Here is a 27998-nt window from a genome sequence, read left to right on the forward strand (position 1 = left end):
CCACTAAACACAAACCCGAGCGGGCTCCGCACGTACGGCCGGGCCCCGCCATGGCGGCGCTGGGGACCTGCCGGGGCCTTTCCCGTTACGGCTGTCCGGCGCCTGCCTGCCTGCGGGATTGTTAAGGGTGCAGGGGACAGTGTCGGCAGAGGCGTCACTACAGCGGCAGCAAAGCTCCAGCAGAGCGGCAGCCGCTGCCCTTCCCTCTCCGCCCGCTTTATCCCCAGCCGCTCTCGCTCGCTGCGCTTTGTGATCAGGCACCGCGCGGGGCACCTCGCTACGGCAGCCGGGAGGGGGCGCGGGCCCGGCATGGCGGCGGTGGTGGCGGCCGGGCGGGCCTGTGCCCGCGGCGCGCTCCGGGCGGCCTGGAGAGGTGATGGGGCAGCGGGAGCCGGGGCAGCCTCCGCAGGGAGGGCACCGGCACCGCAGGGAGGCGGGGGGATCCCGCAGGGCGAGGGGAGCGCGATCAGGGGGCACACACGGACATCTGTCCATGGGCACAGCTAGGCATCCATGGGCACAGCCACGCATCCATGGGCACAGCCAGGCATCCATGGGCACAGCCAAACATCCGTGGGCACAGCCACACATCCATGGGCACAGCCAGGCATCCATGGGCACAGCCAAACATCCGTGGGCACAGCCACATTTCCATGGGCACAGCCAGGCATCCATGGGCACAGCCAGGCATCCATGGGCACAGCCACATATCCATGGGCACAGCCAGGCATCCATGGGCACAGCCAGGCATCCGTGGGCACAGCCAGGCATCCGTGGGCACAGCCACATATCCATGGGCACAGCCACACATCCATGGGCACAGCCAGGCATCCATGAGCACAGCCAGGCATCCATGAGCACAGCCAGGCATCCATGGGCACAGCCAGGCATCCATGGGTACACACCCCCATCCATGGGCACCCCCCCATCCATGGGCACATCCTCATCCATGGGCACATCCCCATCCATGGGCACATGGATCCTCTTCAGTCACTTTCTGAAACTAAAATGTATTATTTTTTAAAGTATACTTAGAAGGAAGGGAACAAGCATCTTTGTTTTCCACAGTCCTCTGGAAACTTTCTGGCCTTTCTTTTCTTCAGCCAAACCTCAGCAGTTAATGAATTTCAGGTCTCTTTTCATCCTCAGGGCAATCTGTAATGAAATGGTGCCAAACTGTGATATTAGAGCCTGAACATTAAGAAGGGCTCAAAAACAGGCTGGTGGTTTTTCCTTAGTGAAGAGAAACATTTCCACAGTCTAGTTACAAGAATATCCTTAAAAAACCCCAAGCATTTCTTGCAGGTTAGCCAGGAAAAATAAAAGGCTGCAACTACTTCTTAATAATTTATTAAAATCACTCTATCAGCCAGATAGAGTGCCTTCTTTGTGACATTTTCTGTTGCAGTGTTTTCCCTCCCACATTCTGCTTTGCACTTCAAGACAAAAGGTTCAAGTCTGATTCCCTTTGAAAATCCCTGGCTTCCCTTCCCATGCCTGTATTTGCAGAAACCACAGCTTTAAGGAAGGAAATGTGCTATAATGTGCTTTATAATGTCTATAAACACCTGTGTGTCTCTGTCCCCAGGGTTTGCTCCTGTGCCAGTGGCAGGGAGCTGCAGCTCCTACTCCAGCCTGGCATGGGCTCTCCAGACACGGTGCTCCCTCTCTGCCCCCTGGACTGGGACACTGGAGCAGTGCAGGAAAAGCAGCTTCTTCAATACCGGTAAGTCCTGAGGTGCATAAAAATTACTAACTGGAACAATCAGGAGAGGGAAAGAAAACTCTGCTTTGGAGAGACATGAAAATCTGTGTATGCTGACTTTTTGTGTTTCCTGAGATTACGGTGGCAGCTGCAGGTGTTGACAGAAGTGTGTGCACAAAATCAATTTATCATCTTTTAGTAGCAAACAAGGGCTTGCTTTGTGTCACAGTGACTCCATCTAATGTATGTCATTGGCTGGGAGGAGGGAGCAGCTTCCCCTCTGTTTCCTAGGCCTTTATTCAGAGTTTAAATTGTGTGTTTATCTCCTAAATTATTTCTGAGCCACAGGCAAGGCCTGCTGTTCAAGCTGTGCTGCCTCAAAGGTGAAATTCCTGCAATGCAAGAGGGAGCTACACAAAACCTGTTGGTAACAACCCTGCAGATTGTCTGCTCTGGTGCTGTGTTTTCCTCAGCCCTAAAGGAATTTCCCCCATGCTTGCCATAGCTGAGGAGTGCTGGCTGTTTAAATCCACACTCAGGGCTGTGAGCTGAGGTACCTGGGGGCCTTTTCCACCTGCTTTGTGCTCCCTATTCCTGTCCCACATGGGGAGAGAAGAAATGGCAAGGACACAATCTCTGGCAGAGATAACTGCAGCAATTAGAGAGTCAAAATTTGATTGTTTCTGATCCACAGAATTTAAGAGCTCTGCAGAATCAGCCTCTCTTGGTGCTCTCTTCCCATTCTCAACACCTGGGTGCAGAATACTGCATTTGCTTTCTTTACAACTGCTCAAGAGTAGGGGTTAACCAGTCAGGCTGGGCTTGCTGCTCATCTTATCCTGTACATTTTGACCATTGACTGGTTCCAAGTAATTGAGGGTGGAGAGGTCTCCAAAGGCTTGGGAAAGGCTGCAGTGAGAGCTGCAGGCTCTGCATGGAAAAGGCTTTCTAAGGATGCCACCTGCAGGGAGAACTCGTTCAGACAAGCAGAGCAAGATGAGAATATGTAAGAAGCCACCCTCTGTTGTTATTTTGTTTATCTTAAATTAAACATGTAGCACCACAAGTGATTGCAGCGTGATTAGGATTTGTAGGTTAGATTATTTCCTTAATTAGCCTTGTATTCATACTCACAAGCTCTGGATGAGCTCTGTTTTACCAGGAGCTTTTCCAGATGTCTGGTTAAATGACTGAATTAGAAATATTTGCTGTGATGGCATCTGTGTTGTTTAGTAAAATTTGATCTATTTAGGCAAACTACCTAAAACTATTGGTTTATTTAATGAGGTGTAATAACCTGGAAAAATGAAAGTGTACCTCCTTTATGTATGAAGCAGAGACAGTAGCCATGAGATTCAGAAGACTCGGGGTTTTGTATTTCAAAGTACAATTATTCTAAGAACACTTTGTCTTACAGAAGTAAAAAGCAAAATCTTCACAATGCAAATGAAGTGGATACAAACAGTAGAAATCACTCAAATCCTTAGCAGTGCAGTTCCTTCAGAAGTGGCAACATTTAAAATGCAGATGTGACCATTTTATGTGGAGTAGCTGTCAAGTGAAATGTCAGCCAAATGACAGAGCTTTGTGCCTGGGAAGGGTGACTGGATTTTTCTCTCTCCTTAGTGAATGCTTAATGATCTTCCATCATTCCTTGGGCAATATCACCAGGCTCTTGTTGGTAGGGTCATCTGCACCTTCAACATAACTCTTATTTTTAATGGTTTGACTGGTTTAAAGAGAAGGAATTCATTTAAATAGGAGGAATTGCAATTACTCTAGGCATTTGTCTCTGATACTTACCTAGGTAGCTTTCTCCTTCAACTCTGACACAAAAACATACACAGGGATTTATTCCTGTCCTGTGACATATTTCAGTGAGTTTTTAATGAAATAATGTAAAATTATCTTCTTACTCCAGGCTTATTCTTTCCCCTTTCCAGCCTCCTGACCATGGGAAGCAGTTCAGTTTTCATTTACTGCATTGGCTGCCTCCCAGCCCTAGGAATTATCTTTGACCCCAGGCATGATTTTCTCATCATCTGTTATGTATCCAAGTGCATGTGAGATAAAGAGCTTTTATTTGATACTGGGACTATATAAAAATTAGACTGTCTAACTCACAGGTGATTCCATTATTTACCCTTGGGAGCCAGTCATGGCATCACAAAATGGTTTGGGTAGGAAGGGCCTTAAAGAGCATCTTGTTCCAAAGGCACTTCTGTGACCTTTCTTACACCTTCCACTGCTCCTTGAGGCTGCTCCTGAATGACATTTTGTACCATGTTTTTATGGTCTTATGTGAATTTTCCTTGGGATAAATTATTCAATTTGACAGCCATGTCTTACTCCATGAACAGAATTTAAAAATACTTACTTTTTCAATTTACAAAGAATTTTTCTTGAAGTGGGAGCATTCCAGATAAATAATTACAGAGCTGCACTTGTCATTGTCAGTGGTACCATAAGAAGAGTTTTGATGTTTCAGCATTAAGGATGTAAAGAATTACATATATAGAACTGCTTTTAATTATTTTTTTCCTTTTACAAGAGAGTTGTCTGTATGTTGAAAAATAGTTAATTGCTTTTAGTCAAAAGAAAGGGGACTGAATGCTTTATAGTTAATTGTACCAGGAGAGGCACAATTCTATTGGGTTTTGATTTGATTTGGGTTTTTTTTACAGTATTCATTTTGATAGTTTTATGATATTACTTTTCAAAGACATTTAACCTGATTTTCATTTCGTTTTGAGGAACTGAACCAAGCCAAAGGTGTTTAGTTTGCAGAAACCTCACTGAAATTTCTCTTCTCCTTATCCATCTGATGACACTGAGACACGATAGTTACTAAAAATAAAAAATGAAAACTTTAATATCAAAGCAACCTTCAAAAGATAGTAGCATTTACAGCAACATATACTAGCCACATTTAAGGTCCTTGGTTTTTCATGAAATGTTATAAAGAAAAAAAATACAATTTCTCAGACGCTGGAATTGTAGCTGGATTTATTCAGGGTTTGAATTGAGACTGACAATCAACCTGACAATCCCAGGTCTGCAGCTTCTGCTGACATTGTGACAAATTGCCAGTTTTAGAAAATGTGGAATTCTAATCTGAGTGCACTGTGGAAGTGTGCTCAGGGCTTGCAGTTAAGTGGGGTTATTTCCTATGACAGTGCAGCACTGTGAATGCATCTTTTGGAATGTTTTCCAGGTTTTGTTGTACTATCAGGACGCAAGTTTTGTGTCTGGATTTTGAGGGAAGTGCCCAAAACTTTCCCATTCTATCTTGGGGAAAAAAATAATTAGACTATAGATGTCTTTATGTGTCAACAAATTTGCAGGCCCACCTAAACAATATTTTCATGCAATCCACATAATTGGAGCTTTTTAATTTTTTAACAATGTTATTAAATTACTATGAATAAATAGGTATCCCCAAGAGCTTCAGACTTGTATTACCAAAATCAAACAGAGAAAGTTAGGTGGTAGATGACGGTTTTTTCCCTGTTTCACTCTTGTGGAAATCCCTCTATCAGTGAGAAATAGAACTGAGCTTAAGTTTTCAGTGGAACCATACCAGGTATGTGCAGTTCTTATTTTTAACCTGTTAACTTTTATCTAAAACCATTTTTATATCTGTCCCATGGTAGTGATCCCTTGGATGGCCTCATGTTGATTTTGGTGGTGTTGCTGTAGCCCTTGTCCTGGTGAGACATTTCCAGTGCCCAGATTCTGGCAGCTGGATGATGCTGCAGCAGTTACTGCTGTGGGACTCAGCAGGGCTGTCCAGACTGAACACTTCAGAGTCCTCAGGGCTGCCCAGGTTTGTGGAAAGCCCTGGAGAGCTCACAGATGATACCCTCAGAAGATGCCATCTGCAGGGGCTGGGGGCAGAATGGCAAAGAGGAGAATGTATTTTGCTTAAGCAGCCCTGGTTTTTAATGGCCTCACCAGGGAGGGGGAGATTTTTGTCTTCTCATTCTCTTCCAGCAGAGCTCAGTTTCAGATATGCATCACACACTGCCATTTTTAAAATCCGAGAGGTCTCTTTTGAGAAAGGATCTTTCTTTGAAGAAAACAATGTTTTGAGTGTGGTGACTTAATAAGAATAATCTGGCACTCTGTCTCATTTTTTATTGATCTTATAGACCCATGGTTTTCTGCTCATGGACCAGGGTTAGACAGGAGATCAGGAAACTGATGTCATATGATGGCAGACAGTGGCATTGCAGAGGTCAGGTGGCAACAGCAGTTCTCATTTGGGATGGGCACACTGATGTTCATGAGTCTGCTGTAGAATCTCACATGTTAAAAATGATCCTTCTGGTATTAGAATGCCATTGTTCCATTTTTCTCTCATTAATAAATCTCTTTGTATTTTCATCTGCAGAATATTCCCTTTTGAATCATGGAGGAGAGGATTCAATCTAGAGCAGTTAAGCATTTTCCATAAGTAACTTTACAAAGCCTGAGTAGGTCTTGGAATGAAAGACTTCCATGTTTAAAGCTAAGAGGAAAACACATTAGAAACATAACTCCTCAGGAATAACAGATGGTGTGAACTGAGTTGACAGGTTTTGAGCAGTGTATGAGTTCAGCTGAAGATGATTAAGGTGGATAAAGTCAAACTCCATCTTTGTTTTGGGTGGTTCACTGCTGTTGTTTTGGAAGTGGGTTTTAATGTAATTGTGAGAATGATTGCAGCCACTCATAAGAATTGAGCTTGAAGTTGAATGTTAATACATTCAATTGGAAATGACATCTGAATTATTTCAGTCATGTTCAGCCACTGCATTGAGTTGTAGGTTTTGCTCTTAAGACAGCTGCTCTGTGTGTGTTTTTTCCTAGCACCTTTACCCTAAATGCTTTGTAGTTAAGGATATTGTTGTCAGGCACATTTTGTAAGGTGCTGGAGAGAGAATATGACATCATAAGCTTAGATTTAGGATCACTCCTTTTCCTCACCTTAGCTACTTAAATTGCAGTTTTTTGCCAAATCCTGGTTAGAGTGGTTGATGTGGCCTGCTCTGTGCCAGCCTCTCTCCTAGGAATCTTTGAAGTACATGTGGAAAGGGAGCTGAAAGCAGAAAATTATTTTTTGGAATGGTGTTTGTGAAACAACAGAGAGATGTACATTCCTGCAGAAAATGGGAGACCAAGGTTGAAGTCCTTCAAATCAGGAAGTGTGTGGGTCTCCAGGTTCCAGATAAGTGTGTTAAACTTCTGGATTAAGTAAAAGGAGTAAATTAATGAAGTTAAAGGTCTGCATCCAAGAAGAAATGTCTCACTGTGGTCATTAAGCAGCTGTATGTGGACTGTAATTTATCCTTAAATTGGTAGTAGAATATGGAGCAGCACATTCTCTGCTCATTCATATTTCATATGCATGAAGCATTTTTTTCTAAATCCTGTTTTTGATTGGAGATGGTGGAAATTGGTGTTTTCTCAGATTTCATCTGTTAATAAAAGTGGATATTCCAGGCTGAAACTTGGAAGAGAATGTGATTGAAAAGACCTTACTGTGTTCCTTAGGTAATATAGGTGCACAAATGTAATGGTGTTAGTGGACAGCAGTGCACTGAGGCACTGTTTACTGTAAGTAGAAGTATGATTATTATAACAGTTATTTACTCTTTTTATTATGCCAATATTAATGTCTTTCTATCTCTGCTGCTGTGATGCCACAAGCTATTGTCACCAAAAACCTTAGGGAAAGATTACTTGTATTGGAAAGAAGTGAGCCTACTTAGCTGCTTTACAAAAGTGATTCTTTCTTCTCCTTTTATTCCCTTCAGTTTTCCAGCTTACTGCTCTTTGTCTTTCTTTGTATGCTCAGCAAGCTGTGAACTCGTCTTCCAGGAGACAAAGAAATCTGATTTTAATCTCAGTTAATGAGTATCTAGGATACTGGGTTCTGATGGGGCTTTCAATACTTTTGGTTTACTGAGGTGTGGCCAAATATTAATCTGATAATTACCTGTCTCATTCCAGCTATTCAGGGATAATATAAAAAGACAAAAACCCAAATCCTTTCTAGAATATTACAAATATCTTTTGTGTAGATTAAGCAAAAATGGAGTGATGTCACACAGACTTACTGTTGTTAGTGATCAGCTTGCATGAAGCATGCTTTCAGCTCAGTTCAGTAGTGGATCTTTTTCTAGTCTATAAAATAAAATCCTAAAGATGACACTTTTTTCCCCCCACTCAGTAGCTCTGTGCTTTTGGGTAACTGACTAAAAATGTGCAGTGGCTTTTATGACTGGTTCTATTTTAGCTCCTGAGGAATGCATGCAACATCCTATTTCACAAATGCAAAATAAAATAAGCCCATAAATCTCAAAGACACTGCATGTCTGCTGTAGTGTTAATTCCAGAGCATCTCCACAAGTGTGAAAGCAGTGCACTGGTGCTTTGCTGCCAAGTCAGACTGACCTTTCTTACACACAGATTTTTATTTTCTCCAGTGGTGTGTTGTCTGTCTGTCATAAGCAATATCCCCAGCACTGCAGTGCTCCTGATGACAGCCTATCCCTTTCACATCCCATTCTTGTCACTTTGTCTTAAAATCAGCGTGATACCTCCATCCTATAAAGAACTCAGCAGCCTGCAGGCTTCTGATGTGTTTCATTAAATGCAGCTGCTTTCCAAACACATGATGGTATTATTGTAGACTGATGAGATGAGCTGCACTTTGGGACCAAATGTAATGTTTTCATCTGGTTCTAATTTTGTCAGGATTTGTGCAGTGCTTGAGGCCAAAGCTTGACTCAGCCTGACCTGTTCTTCATGGATGTGCTGCCATTGAATGTTCTCCGCTGGTGCAACACCATGTCCTGACTCTGTGACCTTTGCTACTTCCCTCTATTGGAATTAAAGTGATCTGATTGTATGTATATTTGGAGTGCAGCTCAAAGAGCAGGATTTTTTTGGCATATATTACCAGCTCCAGAGCTGCTCTTTTCTCTTGTTGCTGCCCCTCTGCAGCCTCTTTTGTCAGTATTTGACCCTTTATAGGGTCACCCAAACTGCAGATTGAGGGACTGTTCCAGCCTAAAAATAGCCTTGCAAAGAAAAATGTGAGTACCTTTATTATGATTCCACAGGCTAGCAGGATTATAATTTTTAAAAAAGAATTGCTAGTTACACAGTGTTTTCTGAATCAGCTAAGAAGCTTAACAGGATTGATGATCTGCCTTCCACCTAATGGAACAGCCCCGTAGTTAACTTAGCATAATTTACTGAAAAACACATTACCTACTTACTTTGCTTTTTTTTCTCCAAAAAAAATGCACTAGGGAGGTAATGCATTTTTATGTAAGTTGTTGTTGGTTTTGGTGGGGTTTTTTGTTGGTTTTGTTTCCCACACACACACTTAGCTCACAGCTACCTGCATTGGTGTGTTGTAATCAGCTGGAAGGTTTTTAGTGGCTGACAGTTCAGCACTGGTTTTAAGCCATTTGATGCAGCGGCTGTTTGTGGGATTTTTTTTAACTTCCAAACCTCTGGCCATTGGGGTTTACTTGAATGTCTAGAAAAGAGCGTGTAATTTCAGACAAAAACATCTTTTTTACAGGGACTAAAGCCTACCCAGGAGGCTTTTCAATTCTTGCCTCATAGCATATGAGAAGTGGAATAAACTTTGCTGTTATCCATGGGCATTTGTGCTGGTCGGTAATACACATATTTGCACTTGTCTGCAGTAGAGCCAAAATCCCTGTTACATGTTTTGCCTTGTTGAGCTGTTCATAACCCATGTTTTTTGGGTATGTGGTGAGTTTGGAGGCCACTCTGCTCTTGGCTGTCTTGAGGTAATATTGTTTTGTAGCTCCCTGGACTTGCAGAGTTGTGTGTCCTTCCTTGTGTGCTGAGCTTTGATTGCTGGATTCAGGATTCTCAAAAAGGAATCACTTATGTTTTCTACTTGGAAAAAGATATTTGAGGGAATAGGTGTGTGTCAAACTCTTGGAAGTGCCACCTTGATACCTTCCACAAACTTAGTACAAAAATGAACCTGGGCACTCAGTGGCACCTCTGGGCATCCTGGATTGTTTCTGTCTCTCACTGTGTTGTCAGCATGGCAGAGCTTGCCCAGTTCCAAAGCATTTTCCAGTCTGTGGGGCAGGATCTCTCAAGCACATTGTTCTGAAAATAATTAATTGCTAGTGGAAAGTGGTAGCGATTCTATTGTTATTTTAATTCCCCTGGTTAAAAGTTTTTACTGAGTTTTTTTTTCTTCTTTAAATAAACAAAATCAGTTTGTAATCAGAGAAGACAAGATTTACACTGCCCCTGGGTCAAGCACACAATGGCATTGGTGTGCAGACAGAACCTTGGTGGTGCTGCTGCATTCTGGCTGGAGAGATGGGCAGGGAAGAACCTCCTGGAACTGAACAGGGCAAGGGCAGGGTCCTGCAGCTGGGCAGGAACAGCCCCAGGCACCAGCACAGGCTGGGGTGCCCTGCTGGGCAGCAGCTCTGCACAGAGGGACCTGGGGGTGCTGCTGGACAAGGAGCTGTCCATGGGCCAGCCCTGCCCTGGGGACAAGAGGCCAAGGGGACCCTGGGCTGCACCAGGAGCTGCAGTGCCAGCAGGGCAGGGAGGTGATCCTGCCCCTCTGCTCAGCCCTGGGGAGGCCAGTCTGGAGTGCTGGCTCCAGTTCTGGCATCCTCAGGACAAGAGAGACCTGGAGCTCCTGGAGAGGGTCCAGCAGAGGGGACAGAGATGGGGAAGGGACTGGAGCACCTCAGCTCTGAGGAGAGGCTGGGGGAGCTGGGCCTGCTCAGCTGGAGAGGAGACACTGAGAGGAACCTCATCCATGTCTGCCAGTGCCTGCAGGGAGGGGCCAGAGCATGGACCAGCTCTGTCCAGAGGCACTGGGACAATGGAGCACTGGGACAATGGGGAAGTTCCACCTGAACATGAGGAAGAGCTTCCCTGTGCAGTGCCCGAGCACTGGCACAGATTGCCCAGAGGCTGTGGAGTCTCCCTCACTGGGGATAGCCAAGAACCACCTGGACACCATCCTGTGCCCTGTGCTCTGGGATGGCCCTGCTGGAGCAGGGAGGTTGGAGCAGATGACCCACGGTGGTCCCTGCCAGCCTGGCCCATCCTGGGATTCTGAGAAGTATTATCTATGGCATCTTTTCACATAATCAGTTTCTTTTTGGTATAGTTTTTGCCTTTGTTTTTTTGTGGTTTTTTTTTTAGTTTTTTGTTTTGTTTTGTTGTTGTTGTTTTTTTGTTTGTTTGTTTTTTGGGTTTTTTTTTTTTTTTTTTGGTCTAAGGTGCTGTGGTATCCTGTATTGCCATCAGCTGTGTGAGTGGGAGTTTGCAAGTAATCACTGAATTTGTTTCCTAAGTCTTGCTCTGCTGTGCTGGGTGAAGCCCCAAGGCAGTGCATGGTCCTGGCCACAGCCATTGCCTGAGGAGGCCTGACAGAGCCAGAGCTCTGTGATGATGCTGTTAAAGTGTTTAACAGTTTTGTATTCCTTCTCCTTACCTTCCTTTCCACTCACACAGGCAATAAGGGGGACATTATATTTTCAGAATTGTGAAAAGCAGTAGGTTTATGTTTTGCTTAATTTTTTGTGTTTTGTGCATTTTAAAGCAGGGTAGCCCTTGGATATTTCTAGGGGTGGTTTAAGTTGACTGTCACTGATCAATGTCCTTGGATAAGTACTGCAAGGTATTGCTGCTCTGAGTTACTAATGAATGATTTTCTTTTCATGACCTGGAAATGAATACCATACTGGTTACTTGTCCTTAAATCACTCTTGAAAAACCTTGTAAAAAACATGCCCTTGGCTGTGGGCCTCTCTCAGTGCAGTAATCATGAGTAGAGACACATCTCTGCACCAAATACATATGCACAAAGTAGGAAATCACTTTCTTGGCAAGGCAGTAATGCTACAGTTTAAATTCCAGCAAAGCAAAGATCAGGCAGGTTTCAAGTTTGGGGTTATTTTTTGTTCTGCTTCAGTTTCCAGTGTAAGCTGTACTTGAATATAACTTAAGGAAGTTTTGTTTTTCATTTCAGTGACAGCTGATCAGCTATGGAAAGGAGCTTTGGCAGAGACTGGCGTGGGAGTAAAGAAAGGAAGAGGAAAGAAGAAGAAGAAAAAGCTAAGGAAGAATCTCAATAGAGGCCAGGAGATTGGTGAAGGTAGATCATAAATACAAAGCTGAAAACACATCTTGATGTTTTTGTGTGCAGTGTTTCTTGATTTCATAAGTGGACAAATTTCCTTTCTGTGATGCCAGAACTGCTTGAGATATTTTTTGACTTTAAACAAAAAAGTCTTGATATGATTATTTAATGTTAGTTTTGCTTTTCCAGTTACAAATTCTGCATCATAGAATGCATTTGAAATATGTGAGAATTTTCCATTTTGCTGCATTTTTCCTGAGTGCAGAGTTGCAATTCTCACTTGGAGCAAAACATAATTTTTCTCTGTTATTTCTAAGGACGTTCTGGTTTCCTCTGGCCTGGTCTTAATGCTCCTGTGCTGCAAACTGGGAAAGTGCAGGAAGTTTCCCAACGAAAAAAAGAAGAACGAGAGAGAATTCAGTCTGAAATCATTCAGCAGAGAGATACATTTGAGAAGAAAAAGAAAATAAAAATTAAGAGAGAGGGAGGATGGAGTGGAAAGTGCTGGGGAGGTGTCATTCTGGATCCTCCTGACCCTGGTCCTAATGGAGGTAAGAAAACCAATTATCTTCTGCCTCTCCCTTCGCCTTTCTGAGGGGAGGCTTGGAGAAAATGAGATCCAGACTTTTTCAGTGAATGAAAATTGGTTCTGTACTTTGTTCCAGGCCCACACACAAGCAAGCTAAATCAAAGAGCAGGTACAGCTCACACAGTGAAATCTGTTAAAATTTCACTGCTTTATTTCCTGCAGCTGTTAGACTGTTCTGTTCCATTACAGACAATGATTTTATGTGGTATTACAGAGCACTCTGTTCTGTCAGACTGCTCCAGGAGTCTTGAAGGATGGAAATGTTCTGTGTCCACCATCAATTGTCTTGAGTATGAAGTATAGTCATGTTTTTTTTATAGTTTCTTAAAGGATGCTGTGGGATAAATCAATCTTGTTGAAATTCTAGTTCAAATAATGAAATAGGGTTAAAGATTATGTAGTTTGAATGTAGCTTTTAGAAGAAGCTGCAATAAATAACTACCATAATAACTATAAAAGTTATTTTTTATTTCCTAAGTAGTTCAATATAGTGAAGCTAGAGCTTTTATATGTACAGCAGAGAGGTGACTTCTTTACAGTGCTGTTATTCAGACTACTAGAGATTCTATCGTAGCTTTAACATTTAGAAACCTAATCTTTTTCAACTAATTAAACATGAAAAAGACTTGTCAGTTCCTGTTGGGCTGAGTTTTTATTGTGAAACTGCTTACTGACATCTTTCTGTGCACTTTTATAGTAAGAGGAGCTAAGAAAGAGAGGTGGTATTTTCTAGCACTGTTGCATTTCATTTTGTTACCCTAAAAGCAAATATTCTGTGGAAGGCAGTGATGGGGCAGTGGACTTGGCCAGCTGTCACTGAATCTGTCAATGTAGAAATAGGAGATCTGAGATATTAATTGCTCCAAATTCCCCATAAGTCAGTGGTGGAACATGGAGCAGGTCAAGGAAGTGCCATGGTTTTAGTTCCATACTCTCAACACAAGACTGTGTTGAGTTTATCCCACTAAAAGAAGTGACAGCTGTTGTAAACAGTGTTTATGCATTTGTCAACTTTACCTTCTGGTGTTTGCCTTGATTTTGCTTTTGGCTGGTACTACTGATATGGATTGCTTGCATTAAAGTTGGCAGTGGGGAGCCTGTTCCAGTCAGATCAAGTTCTGCCAAAAAGAGGAAAGAGCACTGCAATCAAAATAGGGGAATGAAGCTGTCAGCCTGTATTATAGATGAGTTTGAGAAAAAGCAGGTTCTGGTTAGCATGCACTCATTTCCTTTTAGTCTGCTAAAAATGTTGGGGATCTTCAGGCCCCCACAGTTCTTTCAGTTTCTTTCTATTCAGAGGATTAATGATTCTGCAGGGGAATTGGGACAATCCCTGTGTGCAAAGCAATGTCAAGGTGATAGGAAGAGCAGACCTGAAACTGCCAAACCCAAAGAATCCTTTTGGCCTGAGGCTGTGCCATGACTGGACTCCCTGGTGGCACTTTTGTGCCAGCTAGGAGTGCAGATGGAACAGTGTTTTCTGCTCTGAAATCAAATTGCTTTTCTCCCAGATTTGCAGTGTTTCTTTAGCACCTGAAGAGCTTCAGAGGGATCAGAGAGTGCCTGCTGGGATTCATATCCTTACTGTCAGCTAGAAATCTGCTTTGTGCAGCCTGACAGATCTCTAAACTGACAGATCTCTAAACTGTGCCAAGATTATCATGTTTATAAACATCTTGGAGGTTTTGTGTAAATAATAAACCAATGTTTGGTCAAGGACTGAGGCCCCAGTTCTACACCATTACAGCCTTTTAAGCTTTCCTCCAAAATCTCACTGTAACAACACCAAGTAAAGGTTTCCTGTGTTATACTGAAATACTCTTGTTTATGGGGTGAGTTGGAAAAGCAAGAGTTTGTAAGGACTATGGTTATTTGAAGTAGTCATATATTGGTTTTTTTCATGCTCCCCCTCCCCTTTCTGGAATTTCACAAAAGTGTGGATACAGAAATGCTTGCATTTCCATAGGATCAAAGAAAAGGTTGAGTTGGAAGAGGCTTTTTATCAGGTCATCTAATCCAAACCCCAAATCTCTTTGAATCCCTGTTAATTATATGATAAAAGCTTCAGAATATTCTGAAAAAATTTTGGATAATATTTTAGTCATAATGGAAGTGATCCATCTGGTGATGTTAATTATTTACAGCTTTTGCTCTGTATATATGAAATTTGAGGTTTATTTGCAGTTTCAGAGCAGTTATTTAGGGAAGAAGGCAGTTTACACTGCTGGTTCAAATTATCTTACCTTTTCTGCTTCTTGCTGAGACTGCTTTATAAATTACAGCTCCATAAAAGTTGTGTCCTTCCATATTTGTACCACCTACAGGAGGGTGTACTGATAGACAAGGAACCCAAGGAAATGTAACACTCTGTTTTTCTCCCTACAGAAACTTATGAAGATTTTGAAACAAGAGTCATTGAGGTAAGCATTGCAAATCTTTCCAGGGACTTTGAAGAATTATAACTACTTTATATTGACCTTGGAATTATTTAACAAGTCTTTGTTAAGTCAGAATGGTAGCAGTAGGAATTAGTCTGGTTTTCTGTTTCAGCTGCACAACCTATGAGAAAGTGAGTTACCTTGGCTCTTCATTTGAGAGAGAAGGGCTAAGAGAAACATTTTCTTAACAAAATAGCCTGATTCACAACAGCTCCTTGTCTGAAAGTTAAAAGAATAACCAGGCAAGTCAGAAGCTGAGCTACCTGACAGCTGTACTCCAGAAAAGCATCTGAGGCTTCTCTCCTGTTCTGGTAAATGTGCAAATGGGTTTCCTTGCCCTTGATTATCTTTCTGCATTTTGCTGAGATGTCCATCAGTTGGAATTCTATCCAGTGGCTTGAGTGTTTTCTGGATAAATCCAAATCTTTGCTTGTGGCAGTGGGGTTTGGTACCTCCTGAGATGTGGAAAAAACCAGTGATGCTGTATTGAAATCTCAGTCTGGGTAGTTAAAAATCATGAGTTGGTTTCTGGTTTTGTTTTTGTTTTTGTTTTTTAATCCTGTAGAGGGGAAAGATGTAAACTGTTTTAGATGTCTGCTGTAAGGATAAAAAGCAAAGGATAAAAAGCAATGGATATAAATAAAAAGCAAGGTAAATTTAGACATAAAGAATGACTTGCAAATGGGAATTTGAATGCTGGAATGAATTGGGAGTATATGGAATGTCTGTCATTGGAGCTTTTTCAAAACAAGTTAGGTAATCTCTCAGAAGGGATGGGGAGACAAAATCTGTGACCTGTTAACCCATTTTCATATCTCAGTGGGTTTTTGGAGGGGACTGGACCACACCATGGGCTTTGACTGATACAGCAAAGACCATTTGGAGCACTTGGCCTTTAGCTGAGTCTGTGTTTGAAGGCCATTTGTAAAAATGGAATTGCACAGGAATTGTTTCTAAAATAAGTGATTTTTGTTGCCAAGCCCTGAGCTGACAGTGCCTTCTGCTGCCTGAAGGGGCCCATGGCAGAGCAGAGGATGTTGGATGCTGCTGTCACAGCTGGCTCTCACTTTGGGTGCCAGAGCAGGGGACTTTGCCCTGCTGTACTGGCAGAATTATTTACACACAGCAGAGCTGAGTTGCTCTGCAGTGGTTCCATGTGCTGCAGAAATCTGTCTCAATGCTTTATTATATTTGAGTAATAAAAGAGCTTTTGAAAGCAGGCTGGGGCTCTGTTGTTACATGAGATTGCCACAGTTGTGACAATCTGAGAAAGTGGAATGTTTTTGCAGAAAGATAACAGCAGCAAAAATTCTCTGTTCAAAATCAGCAGTGAGCTCAAGATAATTGAGTCTTACAATTTTCTGATAACAAGTACAAGATTTGAAATAAATAGATCATTTTAGCATTCCTGGTTTAAATAGGTGAGAGACATGCTGCTATTTCTGGATGTGTTTTCCATTATATTTGCCTTCACAACAGTACAGGAGATTAAAATAATGTTTGCTGGGAAGTTGTGCTTCACAGCAAGAAACTCAGAGCCATTTTTAAAGGACTGCCTTATGAACAAAGGTATAATAGGCCCTTTTTCTTGTGATTATGCTACTGAAAAGGCTGTGCTGTTTTGCTAAACAAAGAGAGAAATTGCTTATTAAAGTGTTTTCTTATAATGTAGAAACAGAAAAACTGTAATTTGATTTCTCCTGACTGAAAAATAGAGACAAGCTCAGATTTTCATGTCAACTAGAACTAAAGTTGTCATAGAGAACTTGGGTTAACTTTTCTTACTTTCCCTACCAGCCTAAGGCAACATTTCTAGTTCTACTAATATATTAGAGATAAGAACAATCTCTTTAAATAGAACTGATGGTAATGGTTAACTGGTGTTCTAACATAATATAATCACAGTGGTAATTAAAATCTACAGGTGCAGCTGACATGTGCCATTATTATTTTCACTTTAAGGTTTCATTTCATGTGTCATCAACCCTCAGATGAATTTTTCTTTTATTTTTCTCCAAAATGAGCATGGTAACACAGAAGAAGAAAGTAGCCTACATGACATCCTGTGTTTTAATAGTAATTGCCTTATAGTGCAATTAAAACTAGAAAGTGAGACCTTGGCTCAGTAGGGCCTGAAGGCACAGAGCATGAGGTTGGTGGCCCTCTGGGTCTCTCATTAAGGGGAACTTTCTAAAGGAGAAGATAAAGTTATAAATAAAGCCCTTTGCAAAAGACAGATCTCAAAAGGGTTTTGTCCAACACTGAAATTGCCTCCTACCAGTTGTGGAAACTGTGATCTTGGTGATCACTTGCTGGTTTGTTCATGTTTTTTTGTTTTCATTGCCTGTTTCTGATGAAGGTAACTTGAAGAATTTTGTGCAAGCACAGCTCCATTTTAGCAGGGTCAGTGCAACCTTTCCAGTGTCAGAATAGGTCTGGTTTTGAGCCAGATGGTTCAGGTATGGTACTAGCATTTTTAAATAAACCAACAGAAACAGTCAGAGATTTGTGTTTGAGTGTTGAACTACAGAATGCAAAGCAGCATTAGGTGTTCTTGTCCCAGCCCATTTGGATCACTCAGATTTGCAGAGCAATATAACCTGTAAATTAAAGTTCACTTCATGAGCTTGCTAGGCAGGAAAACAACCAACCACTCAATCCCCTTTGTACTGACTCATCTAGCACAGGAATTCACTAGTTCTTCACTCAATTAATCAGGTTTCTAACTGGAAAGTTCCTTGTTCATAACTGATAGCTGTGAGGAAAACAATTGCCAAACCAAGAGTCAGAGTGTTCCTCCTTCCTCCTCTGCTGCAGTGCAGGTGTGGCACTGGGAGGCACCTTTGTCATTGATGTCACACAGCCTGGAAATGTCATCAGTTATGGGGCTCTGAGGAGCTGCCAGAAACACAGCATGAAGGGATGGTGGCTGCAGGGGACAGAGAGCTCTGGGTGGCAGTGGCTGCATGATGCTCCTGTTCCTTCCTGGACGCCTTGTTTGCCTTGTTGCTGTCACTCTGACATGAGGAAGGTCCTTCCCTGCCTGCATCAGGCCTCTTCTTGACTCAGCTTGGTAGACTTGTTACTTGTGACAAAAAGAATGTTCTTTAATGCACAGGCTAAACCCCTTTGTTTCTCTTTATAAGTCATTGGAAGCTGTTTTTGCAAAGAGTGCAAATAAAAGGCTTGTGAGAAAGAAATGCTGCATGAATTACAGTGTCTGAGATCCATTGTTTGACAACCTTGACTAAAAAATTATATGGTATAAAGGATACTCTTTGAGTCATAATTTACTTCTAATGAGATGTTGCCTCAGAAGTACTTTTGGGGTATTTGTAGGCTCTAAATTTTGCTTTTAGAATACAGGGAAGTCTTCTGTTCCCTAGATGATGCTGACAGTGTCTTTAGACTGGCAATGACAATTTCAGACAGTTTTTAACATAGCACCTGGAGCTACCTGTGACAGGAAAACATGAGAGGTCAGAGCTGTGCACTCTTTCTGATACTCTGGGAGTACTCAAAAGATTTTGGCCTGCCCTAAAAGTAGAGTTTAGGAATGCTACCCTCAACTGGTTCTGTTGAATGATTTTTATCTCTTACCTGTCAGGCTGTATGGAAGGAATAACTGACATTTGGAACACCCAGAAGCTTTTGAGTGACTTTTAATTGGGCATAATTATGGCCCGTCCTTTGAAAAGGAAATGAAGCCATTTCAGCTGCAGAGTGACTTTGAGGATGCATTACTGGGGGCTCAGTCCAAAGGATCTGTACTCAGCTGGGAGCTGTACTATGAGGCCACACAGAGAGGAGAGAGAGAGGAGCAGGACAAGGTTATTAGTGCTGCTTGTCTTTGTGTGAGTGTTGTTATTTCTGTTGTGCTGGCTTGCAGGGCTCAGTGTGGGATTGCATCCCCATCTTTCTGTAAGGGTGCTGGGATGGGGAGAGCATCTCCTGCTCTGAGGGTGAAGGTTAAGAACCATTTCAGTGCAAACACTGCAGCTGGGAGGGGTTCTGCCATTGTGGTACCAGTCTGCTCCACCCTTGGTGCACAGTGTGCTGATGGGCACATGATGTAGCTACCGTGGCTTTGGCTTTTGTTAACAAGTTGATTGCTCAATTCTTTTAGGTAACTGGATTCCCAAACCTTTTAGCTGTGCCCCTGACCCTGTCTGGGCTCACTGGCATGGAAGTGCTTTTCTTTCAGCACTGCACCCTGCTCTCAGTTGATCTCATTTCCCCTTGTACCTTGGAGAGCTGCTGGGAGCAGAGGCTGCTGTCCCCTGAGGGGATCAGCCTGTGCAGACATTTCTCTGCATAGCAGCACAAAACAGTGGCAGGGTCAGGAGTGTGGCCTGGAGGTGGCAGGATCCTAGAAATCTTGGCTAAAATAGGATTTCTAGAAAGGAGGGATTCCCAAGGGCAATAAAGTTGGCCAGTCATTCATTTGGCTTTTACAGAAACAAAACCTCACAGGAAGTGTTGGATTTTGACCCTTTTTTAAACCAAGTGCAACAGCTGAAACCATAATAATGTGTAGCAGCCTTTCTTTGAGTGTAACTTGCTTCCACATTGTTATTTCACCTCTGGACAGATGTTTGAGGTGGTTTCATTTTGGTTTTGAGGTGCTGCTCTTCCCTCAGTTCTAGAAAGAAAGCTGGGTTTGCAGCATTTCACCACTGGGTGCTGGATACAAGGAGACTGATAATTTGAGGTACACTGGGATTTAGGTTGAGCATGTGCTGCATCTGCTCTCAAAGTTTAAAACTTGGCTTTCAGTCTAACTTGAGTGGCAGTCTGATCTTAGGGGTGGTTGTGCCTGGGTTTCAGTCACTTTCCAGAGGCTGTGCTGGTTGAAGAGTGGCACAGAAGCTCCTTGCATGTGTCTTTATTGCCACATTCTGGAAAGGGAGAGGAATAATCCATGAGGAGATTTCTACATCCTTTATTTTTGATGTGCTGATTCTATTTTTGTACAGATACCTACTGAGATTGGCAGCAGAAGATAAAAGTGTGTGCAAAGCAAAAATAGTATTCTCTTGATGCTCCTGGGGAGATGATGCTGCTTCACTCTCTTTTCTTCCATTATTATTTTGCATTTTCTCTAAATAGCCCATTTACACAGGCACTTTCATCTTATGGGCTGTGATTTTTTAGCTTGTTCTTGTCAGCAGTGAGTTTGAAGAAAGAAAAATAGCTTGGAATAAGCAATTGGCAAGGCTGATATTTCTTCAAAGTGCTCTCTAAAATGTGTGGGCACCTTGAATTAAACAGCATCTTTATTTTAATGAAAGCAAGGTGAAATTTTTGAAACCCTAACCATAATCTGTACCTAGTGAAGACACTGAAATTTTGAGAGGGGTTGTTGGTTTTGGGTTGTTGGTCTTTTTTTTGTTTGGATTTCCTATGGTGAATTTTAGTAAAAATGTTTAAATCATGACCAAGTATTTTCTAATAATCTACTTTCAGATGCATAGCACTACAAGCAGAGTAGCTTACTGATGAATTACATGTAGGGAAAAGGATTTTTATATGTGCTATGTTTATCTTTTGATACTTGGTATATTAGTCATGTCTTACATACAGCATATAAACTGTGTGTCTGTATTTAAATAAACATTTAGTTCAATATATAAACAAAACCAGGGGAGCTAGAACAGATGGACACAGGATCTCAGATTGTTGTCCCAAAATTGGGTTCTCTCACCCAGTGTGCAAGAAGTCAGTGCACACACAGTGGAGCTATTTCATTTATTTATAGTTCTGCTCCAGCAGGGGTGCTGTGGGTAAAGCTAGCACACTGAAAGCCAGAAATACAAACATATTTGTACAGTTTGATTATTTGCAGTTCTGCATCATGAATCTACACCACTGCTTGGCTAAGCTGCTCCTTGCTTGGCTGTCTCTCACCTGGAATTAAGGGTACAGCACATTTTGAATTCCTGGTTGGTGTTAGGGGTCCCCACTCACAGGCAGGTAGCCTCAGCCTCAGAGCTGTGGTTTGCACATCCAAACAAGCCAGGTTCACCAAAGGACAAACTCTGAAGTATTTCTAAGCCCCAGCAGACCAAAGCTGGTTTGGGCTGACAAGTAACCAGTCTCTTCCCCTTATCTCATCATTTTAGTGACCTTTTGCCACATTCTGCATTCTCTAGGTCAGGTTGTCCTCCCTTTTCCCAGAACGTGCTCTCCCTCCCACCTGTACGTCTGTCTCTCGTCCACTTTGGGATGTATTGAACCATATAAGGGGGGGGTGTAAAGCAGTGACTTGCTGATGGAATCATGGAATATTCGAACTTGGAAGGGACCCATCAGGACCATCCAGTCCAGCTCCTGGCCTTGCACAGAACAACCCAAGGGTCACAGCATGTGCCTGAGATTGTTGTCCAAATGCTTCTTGAACTCTGCCAGGCTTGGTGCTGTGAGCACTGCCCTGGGGAGCCTGTTGCAGGGCCCAAGCACCCTCTGCGTGAAAAGCTTTTTCCTGATATCCAAACTAAAGCTCCTCTGACTCAGCTTCAGGCTATTTCCTTCTTCTTCCCCTCTCCTAAATGGAATCTCCTTTTCAGCAGCTGTCATCTCTGTATTGAGACTGCCTTCTGCAGCATGCAAGTAGATTTCAGTCCTAAATTTTAATTCGTGTAGAGCAACAACAGACCTTGAGCAATTCCTGAGAGTGCTTCTAAATTAGATTAAAATATGAGGGCAGGGCACTTCAATATTGGTGTCACTTTTTCAATATTAGTATGACCTTCCATTTCTTTCCCATGTTTTTTCGTCATGCTTGAAATCACACATAAAGCTGGCAGCATGAGGGCATTATCTGTTGTGCAGCTGAACACAGCAGAGGGGTTGCTTTAAAGGTAACTTTCATGAGGTAACTTTTTCTCTGAGTGTGGATTTTTAACAACCTTTATGTATTTAATGCCTTGAACCCAGTGTCCCACTGCAGATGCTACCTACTGACAAAGACAGTATAGATATTTTAAGTGTACACTACAGACCTCCAGTACCTTTTTTTTGGCAAACTTGATTCTCTTAAAAAAAAACAAAAAAAAAAACCAAAAAAAAAACGAACAAAACCCAACCCATTTGGACTATGTGCAATAACAGGAAGCTTTGTGGTTTTTTGTTTTCTTCAGGTGAGAAATGTGTTTTGTATGAAGGCAAAGGAAGGCAGAAAAAAATCAGTCCGTGCCTTAGTGGCTGTTGGGAATGGTAAAGGGGCTGCAGGTATGTAGGTATTTATTGTATGTATGTATGTATTGTATGTATGTGTTTATTGTATGTATGTATGTATTTATTGTGTGTATGTATGTATGTATGTATTTATTGTATGTATGTATTTATTGTATGAACAAGGTAACATCTGATGATGGAATGTTTTGTGGCAGCTGTAATAAGACAGCTGTGTTCATGGTCAGCCAGAGTTTTGCTGAACTTTGCTTCTGTGAAAGATTCAAGGCCTCGTGTGTTCCTCCAGCTGAATGTTGCTTGCACTTGGGAGTGGAGGAAATCTTGTAAAGAGAGGAAGGTGTGGTTCTCTTGCAGAAAGATGTGTTACTCTGAAAAAATTCCTGCCTCTTCTTCATGGAATGTGTTATCACTGTAATCCAGATGTCCTAAATGATGGAACTGAAGTTGTCCCAGGCTTTTTTTCTTCATTCCCTTTATTTTTAAACAGAGTAGACTTTTTATTTTGTCTGAAGCAGTCATCACTACTCAATTGTTTGAAACAAAGTTTGGTCAAAAACACAAAAATAGTTTAAGCCTTGGGGTTTTTTTCCTTTGACAAGAAGCAGTTGGCATCCAGTTGTTAGGTGTTCATAACTCCTAAACTGTTTGTCTCTGTGATTTTCTCTGAACCACTTTTTGAGTATGGTCTGTACAGTGGAGCAGAAATTTAAATGCTAAACGTGGCTGTGAAGTTCTTTGGGTTTTTTGGTTTCTTTTGGGTTTTTTTGGTCTGTGCAATGGAGTGGAAATTTAAATGCTAAACATGGCTGTGAAGTTCTTTGGTTTTTTTCCAGTTTTCTTTCTGAAGAGCATCTGCATCATCTGTTTCTCAGCAATAAAATGCCTCTTTCTGTCTTGCAGGTTTTGCCTTAGGGAAGGCAGGTGACAGGACAAATGCTTTAAGGAAAGTATGTTGATTGAATTGTTTTTACTTGGTGACAATTACAAATAATTCATACCTACACTTATGGTTTTTTTCCCTAATAATCAGTTATGATTTGTAGTCTTTGCAAAGAAGTAAATCCACGTGTTTGCTTTGCCTGTCTTGATACAGATAATCACAGAATGATTTAGGATAATCATAGAATGGTTTAGGTTAGAAAAGCCCTTAAGATCACCCAGTCCAGCTGTTGATCTAACACTGCCAAGTCCACCAGCAGCCCCAGTGCCCTGTCTGCCCATCTTCCAAACACCTCCAGGGATGGTGACTGAGCCCCTCCACTGGCAGCCTGCTCCAGTGCTTGTAACCCTTGCAGGGGAGAAACTTTTCCCATCTAAACCTCCACTGGCACAACTTGAGGCAATTTCCTCTCATCCCCTCCCTTGCTACTTGGGAAAAGACAGCAACCCCCACCTCACTTGGGTCTCCTTTCAGGAGTCTGTAGGGAGCAGTAAGGTCTCCCCTGAGCCTCCTCTTCTCCAGACCAAACATCTTCATTTCCACAGAGTTTAGATGTGGCAAATCTGTTTTCCTAAGTTGTTTTTCTCTTTCTTTTTTTATATCTAATTAACTGAATAATGGTAAATTGCAAATGCTTAGCAGAAGAATTCAAGGGGAAAAATGTTTTCTGCTTTTGTTCCCTAGGCAAAGAATAAAGCAATAAGCTCCTTACACTTTATAGACCTGTATCAGAACCACACAAGTAAGTATTATTCTTTCAATCCAAGCACTGAATATGCCAGCAAGAACTGGTTGCAACTACTTGCAAAGCATAAAAAAATGTTAAATCAAGTTTTTCTGGTCTGATGCATTGTATTATAATTCTTGGCAGCCTGGTCTAGTTGCAGGTTTCCCTGCTCATTGTGGAGGTTCCTTCCAACCAAACAATTCAACAATTTCAACCTTTAAAAAGTTCCTTCCAACTCAAACAAGTCCATGGTTCTGTGCTTAGAATTTGGATACCTCATGCATACTGTTTCGGGCTCTTAAAAGCAAGATGAGATCTTTTCTGGCACAGTTTGAGTTAAGGGCATTTTTCTTTACAGTGAACTCCTGTGCTTTTCCCCTTGCTGTGTCAGAGATGACTCCCTGTGACTCAGTCCATGTGTGCTGACCCAACAGCTAGGGAGAACTGGGCTGGAGGGTCAGCCTGATGTTTCCTGGTAGTTTTTTGTTAGTATTCTGCATGGAAATCCAAGAATGCTGATGCCTGTGGGGAAATCTTAGGTTAAAAACTAGATTATTAAAAAAATATGAGTCAAACTGTGTCATGTGAGCTCAGGTCAAAACTAAATGAGGCTCACTGGAGGCACACCTCCCTGTTTTTCAATAGTAACATAGTATTCACAGGTATCTCAGCATTCATAATCTATTCCAGAAATTTACCTAGACTAATCATCCTCTTTAAAGAAGTCAGGGGAGAGTAAAACTAGCTTCCCAGTTCAGAAAAAGAAAGGCACTAACTAAAGCTTTCCTAGAAGAAAGAATTTATCTGTAATGTATCTGTACAGAATTTATCTGTAATGCCTTTTCCCCCCTCCAGTTTACCACGACATTTCTGTGAAATTTAAAAGCACAAAAATCCGCATGAAGAAACAAAACAAAGGTAATTAAAGAACTTTAAATTTTGAATTTTTCATAATTAGTGACTGGTATTTATTTGATAAATTTGTGTCTAGTCTACCATGTTTTAAATGTTGAAAATCATTTGTCATTTTTCTTTAGAAATACCTACTGCTGCTGACATGGCTTTGCTCTTGAGAATTGGGGTTTGTCCCTTTGACACTGGTGGGAGCTCTGTCACTCTTCCTAAATGTAATTCCTTCAGTCCTAAATTACCTGGGTGTGGAGCCTGGTCCTGCTCCAGCCACTGGTGGGTTTGTACAGAGCTCTAAGTTCTCACACCCCTCCCACTCCAGGTCTCCCTTCCTTTACAGCCTTGGTGGTTGTGAAGTCAATTTGATCTTCCTGGAAGTGGCACCTGAAGTTTCATGAGAGCATCAGTTAGGGGGGTGTTTTTTTCTTTTCCTTATCTCCTTTGGTTTCTTTCAGATCTGTGTCTCTGTATATTTTGTTTCTGGTTTCCTCTTTTTCCCTCAATTTCCTAATTGGCAAGGTCTCCAATCAGATAACCTCACTAGAATAAAACATTCTACACCTTTTCTGCAGCTTTCCAGCTATTTGGTCCCCAGGATGTATTTCTCTTTTTTTGTGTCCTTTACTCAGCAGCAGCAGCAAGACTGTCCTGCAGTTTTTAAAGATCACTAGGGCTAAGCCATGTGAAACAAACCTCTCTGGAACAAAAGTAGACTCTTCAAAAATATATCTCCTCCATTAAAACCTGGCGAGTGTAAGAAACCATTTGCAATTAATGGCAGTGTAGTACAGTTATGCATTGGAGCTGATAAAAATCTCCATCTCTGTGATGAGAGGGATGCAGGTCACACACAAACCTCTGTGTTGGTGGATTTTGAAATATGTTTGTCTCTCCTTCACTCTGTGCCACTAAAATTGTGACAAAGTATAACTGATTCCAATTGCTGGGCCAGGAAAAGGGAAGTGATGCCTCTGCACAGCCCCTGAAGCTATTTTCAACATCTAATGTGTTCTACCATGCTGGGTAAAAAAACAACAAAGAAGACATCTCTGTGCTCTCTTCTGACTAAATTGTGTATTTATAAATAATCACATAATGCTCATTTATGTTTTTTTTCCCCCAGGGTATGGCCTGCACTGCCACCGAGCCATTATCACCCTCTGCAGGCTAATTGGCATTAAGGACATGTATGCCAAGGTCACTGGATCCAAAAACTTGATTAACATCACCAGAGCTCTCTTTAGGGGCTTGAGCCTACAGGTGGGTGCACTCCCAGTGCCCTTTGGGTATGGGGACAGGAGGGGATGGATGTTGTAACAGTTTATGGGCAAACAGTTTATATTCCAGGCTTAAAATGAGGTGATCTTACGAACAAAATCAGCAAAGGAGGTCATTCCTCAGCAGTTTTATGGAGTTGTCCAGTCAGGAAGAGCTGTGTGTAGAAGAGCCTGTTCCACAGCCAGGTGTCTGCAGGGGACATCTGAATTCCTGGGCTTTCATTTGGTGGGGTTTTGGTGACTACTGAAAAATCCTGGGCAGAGGGAGTTGTGGGCCAGGTTTGGTTACTGCTGCTTGTTTGTGCTCCAAGTTCTCATTGAGCAAGGACTGAAGCCCCAGCTGCTTGTGTTGCTGCTGTAATTGAGATCTCTGAATTCAGCCAGGGAGGTGGTGGTGTTCCCTCCACCTCTGAGTGCTCACAATGGAGATGTCTCTGTCTGAGCCAGCTGCCTGGAATTGATGGAAAAGCTCCAACATGCAGCATTATATCCTACTTCCTCTGAACAGCAGCCTCAGGATGAGTCAGCCCTCTGGAAATTCCTGGTTATCTCCCTTGTTTGCAGTTTTGGTGGCTGCCAAGGTTTAGCTGCTTCCATTCCCAGTACAGCCCTGAGAGCTGTAGCTGTCAGATCTGTCACCCTGTCCTGGCCAATGTCATCAGTTCAGCCTCAGGAGGTGAGGGGGTCGTGATCCTCTTTGCCTGCTGGGAGTCACAGATCTCCCAGCTTAGCAATGCTTCAGGGCAGTCACACTGGGGGAAGTCTGGCATTGTACTTTTAATTATTGTATCTGAGAATCTTCCACAGAACAAACAGAAGAAAGGCCTGCTGTATAAATTATTGCTTTTGGAGTTATGCATTTGTTATGTTTTCTTCACTGCCCTGAGAAGGAAAACTTTCCTGTCACCTGTAAACATTTACTGTTCAGTGTGATCAAAACACCTTGTAGGCAAGGGACAGGTGTAATTGAAAATAATGTTACATTCATGTCTTTATGAATGTACTTTTATGTACTGTCTGGGCAGTAACAGGCACTTTTCTGTTACCAAAGCAAAATTTATATCTACATAAAGACACAAAGATGTTCCTGCCAACAGGCATGAGGTTTATGAGCAGGGTATGTCTTTCCAGAAGCAAGTTCCTCTGGGATGACACTGTAGGGATGACCAGTGTACCTGAGGTCTGGCTATCTGAATTGCTGCCCTGTAAGATAAGCCTGACAAGTCATTTCATTTCCACAGTGCTTAAACTGTTTATTGGGAAATGACTTTTTGGGGCCTTTTTGCCCTGCCCCACATCATGTGTAGGTTTTGGCCTGAAGTAAAGCCGTCCTAGTTTTCATCCTGGTTTTGGTTGTCCTTTCCCTGCTGCCAGGAGACTCACCAGCAGCTGGCAGACCAGAAGAGCCTCTACGTGGTGGAGTTCCGGGAGGAGCAGGGCCCCCTGCCCATCGTGGTGGCCCTGCCCCAGGGGCCTGTCCGGGAGGAGCCCGAGCCTGAGGATGAGGTTCCCAACACAAAGCTGGAGTGGAGGGAGGTGAAGGAAGCGCAAGGAATGCTGAAATCCCCCTGGGCCAAGGTCAGACGGGCAGCGTGCTGACAGCTTCGGTCCCGCCATGGTGTCTCCAGCTCACAGCAGCTGGCAAAGCCTGGCTCAAGACAAGGCTGGCTGGGTTTGACTTCCAGGGAGGGCAGCGGGAGCTGTCTCGCACTGTCCGTGTCACTGCTGCCATCCAGGAGCACTGTTTGCTTTCCCACAATTCCCCTGAGCCCGTCCAGGTGGGAATGTTCAGATGGAACCAGTCAGAGAATGAGCCTTGGGCTTCAAGCATGCATTTACTCCATTCCAGAGGATGGTTTGTCCATGTTTCTTTCACAAGCTTTTGGGAAACTGTTGAAAATTCAAGATTGTGAAAGCAATAAAGAATCATCAGAGTGGGTTTAGTTTGGGTTTGTTTGGGTCCTTTTTTTTGTTGTTGTTGCTACGTGCTGGTGTGTGGGAGATGCTGCAGCAAGCAGCAGCAGTGGGGGCTCATGTGCAGCCTGTGTCCCACTGCCCAGGCTCAG

At 42.5% G+C, this 27998-nt stretch overlaps 1 protein-coding gene across 1 annotated transcript; it reads left to right on the top strand.

The window, feature by feature from the left end:
* Window positions 1–294: 294 nt before the first annotated feature.
* Window positions 295–27875, top strand: MRPS5 (mitochondrial ribosomal protein S5). Its single transcript, XM_059469407.1, has 11 exons — window positions 295–373; window positions 1589–1726; window positions 11748–11873; window positions 12176–12409; window positions 14833–14867; window positions 22025–22115; window positions 22980–23026; window positions 23704–23761; window positions 24602–24664; window positions 25779–25915; window positions 27307–27875. Exons 1-11 carry the CDS (start codon window positions 310–312, stop codon window positions 27529–27531), a joined length of 1218 nt encoding a protein of 405 aa, XP_059325390.1. The 5' UTR covers window positions 295–309; the 3' UTR covers window positions 27532–27875.
* Window positions 27876–27998: the final 123 nt, after the last annotated feature.

Source organism: Ammospiza nelsoni, chromosome 3, assembly GCF_027579445.1.
Source record: "Ammospiza nelsoni isolate bAmmNel1 chromosome 3, bAmmNel1.pri, whole genome shotgun sequence".
NCBI lineage: Eukaryota > Metazoa > Chordata > Aves > Passeriformes > Passerellidae > Ammospiza > Ammospiza nelsoni.

Excerpts from the sequence above, each read along its gene's own strand:
- MRPS5 (XM_059469407.1), top strand. The coding sequence starts at position 310 with ATGGCGGCGGTGGTGGCGGCCGGGCGGGCCTGTGCCCGCGGCGCGCTC. Across the intron at positions 11,874-12,175 it reads AGGCCAGGAGATTGGTGAAG|GACGTTCTGGTTTCCTCTGG; the intron begins GTAGATCATAAA and ends GTTATTTCTAAG. Across the intron at positions 12,410-14,832 it reads TGACCCTGGTCCTAATGGAG|AAACTTATGAAGATTTTGAA; the intron begins GTAAGAAAACCA and ends TTCTCCCTACAG.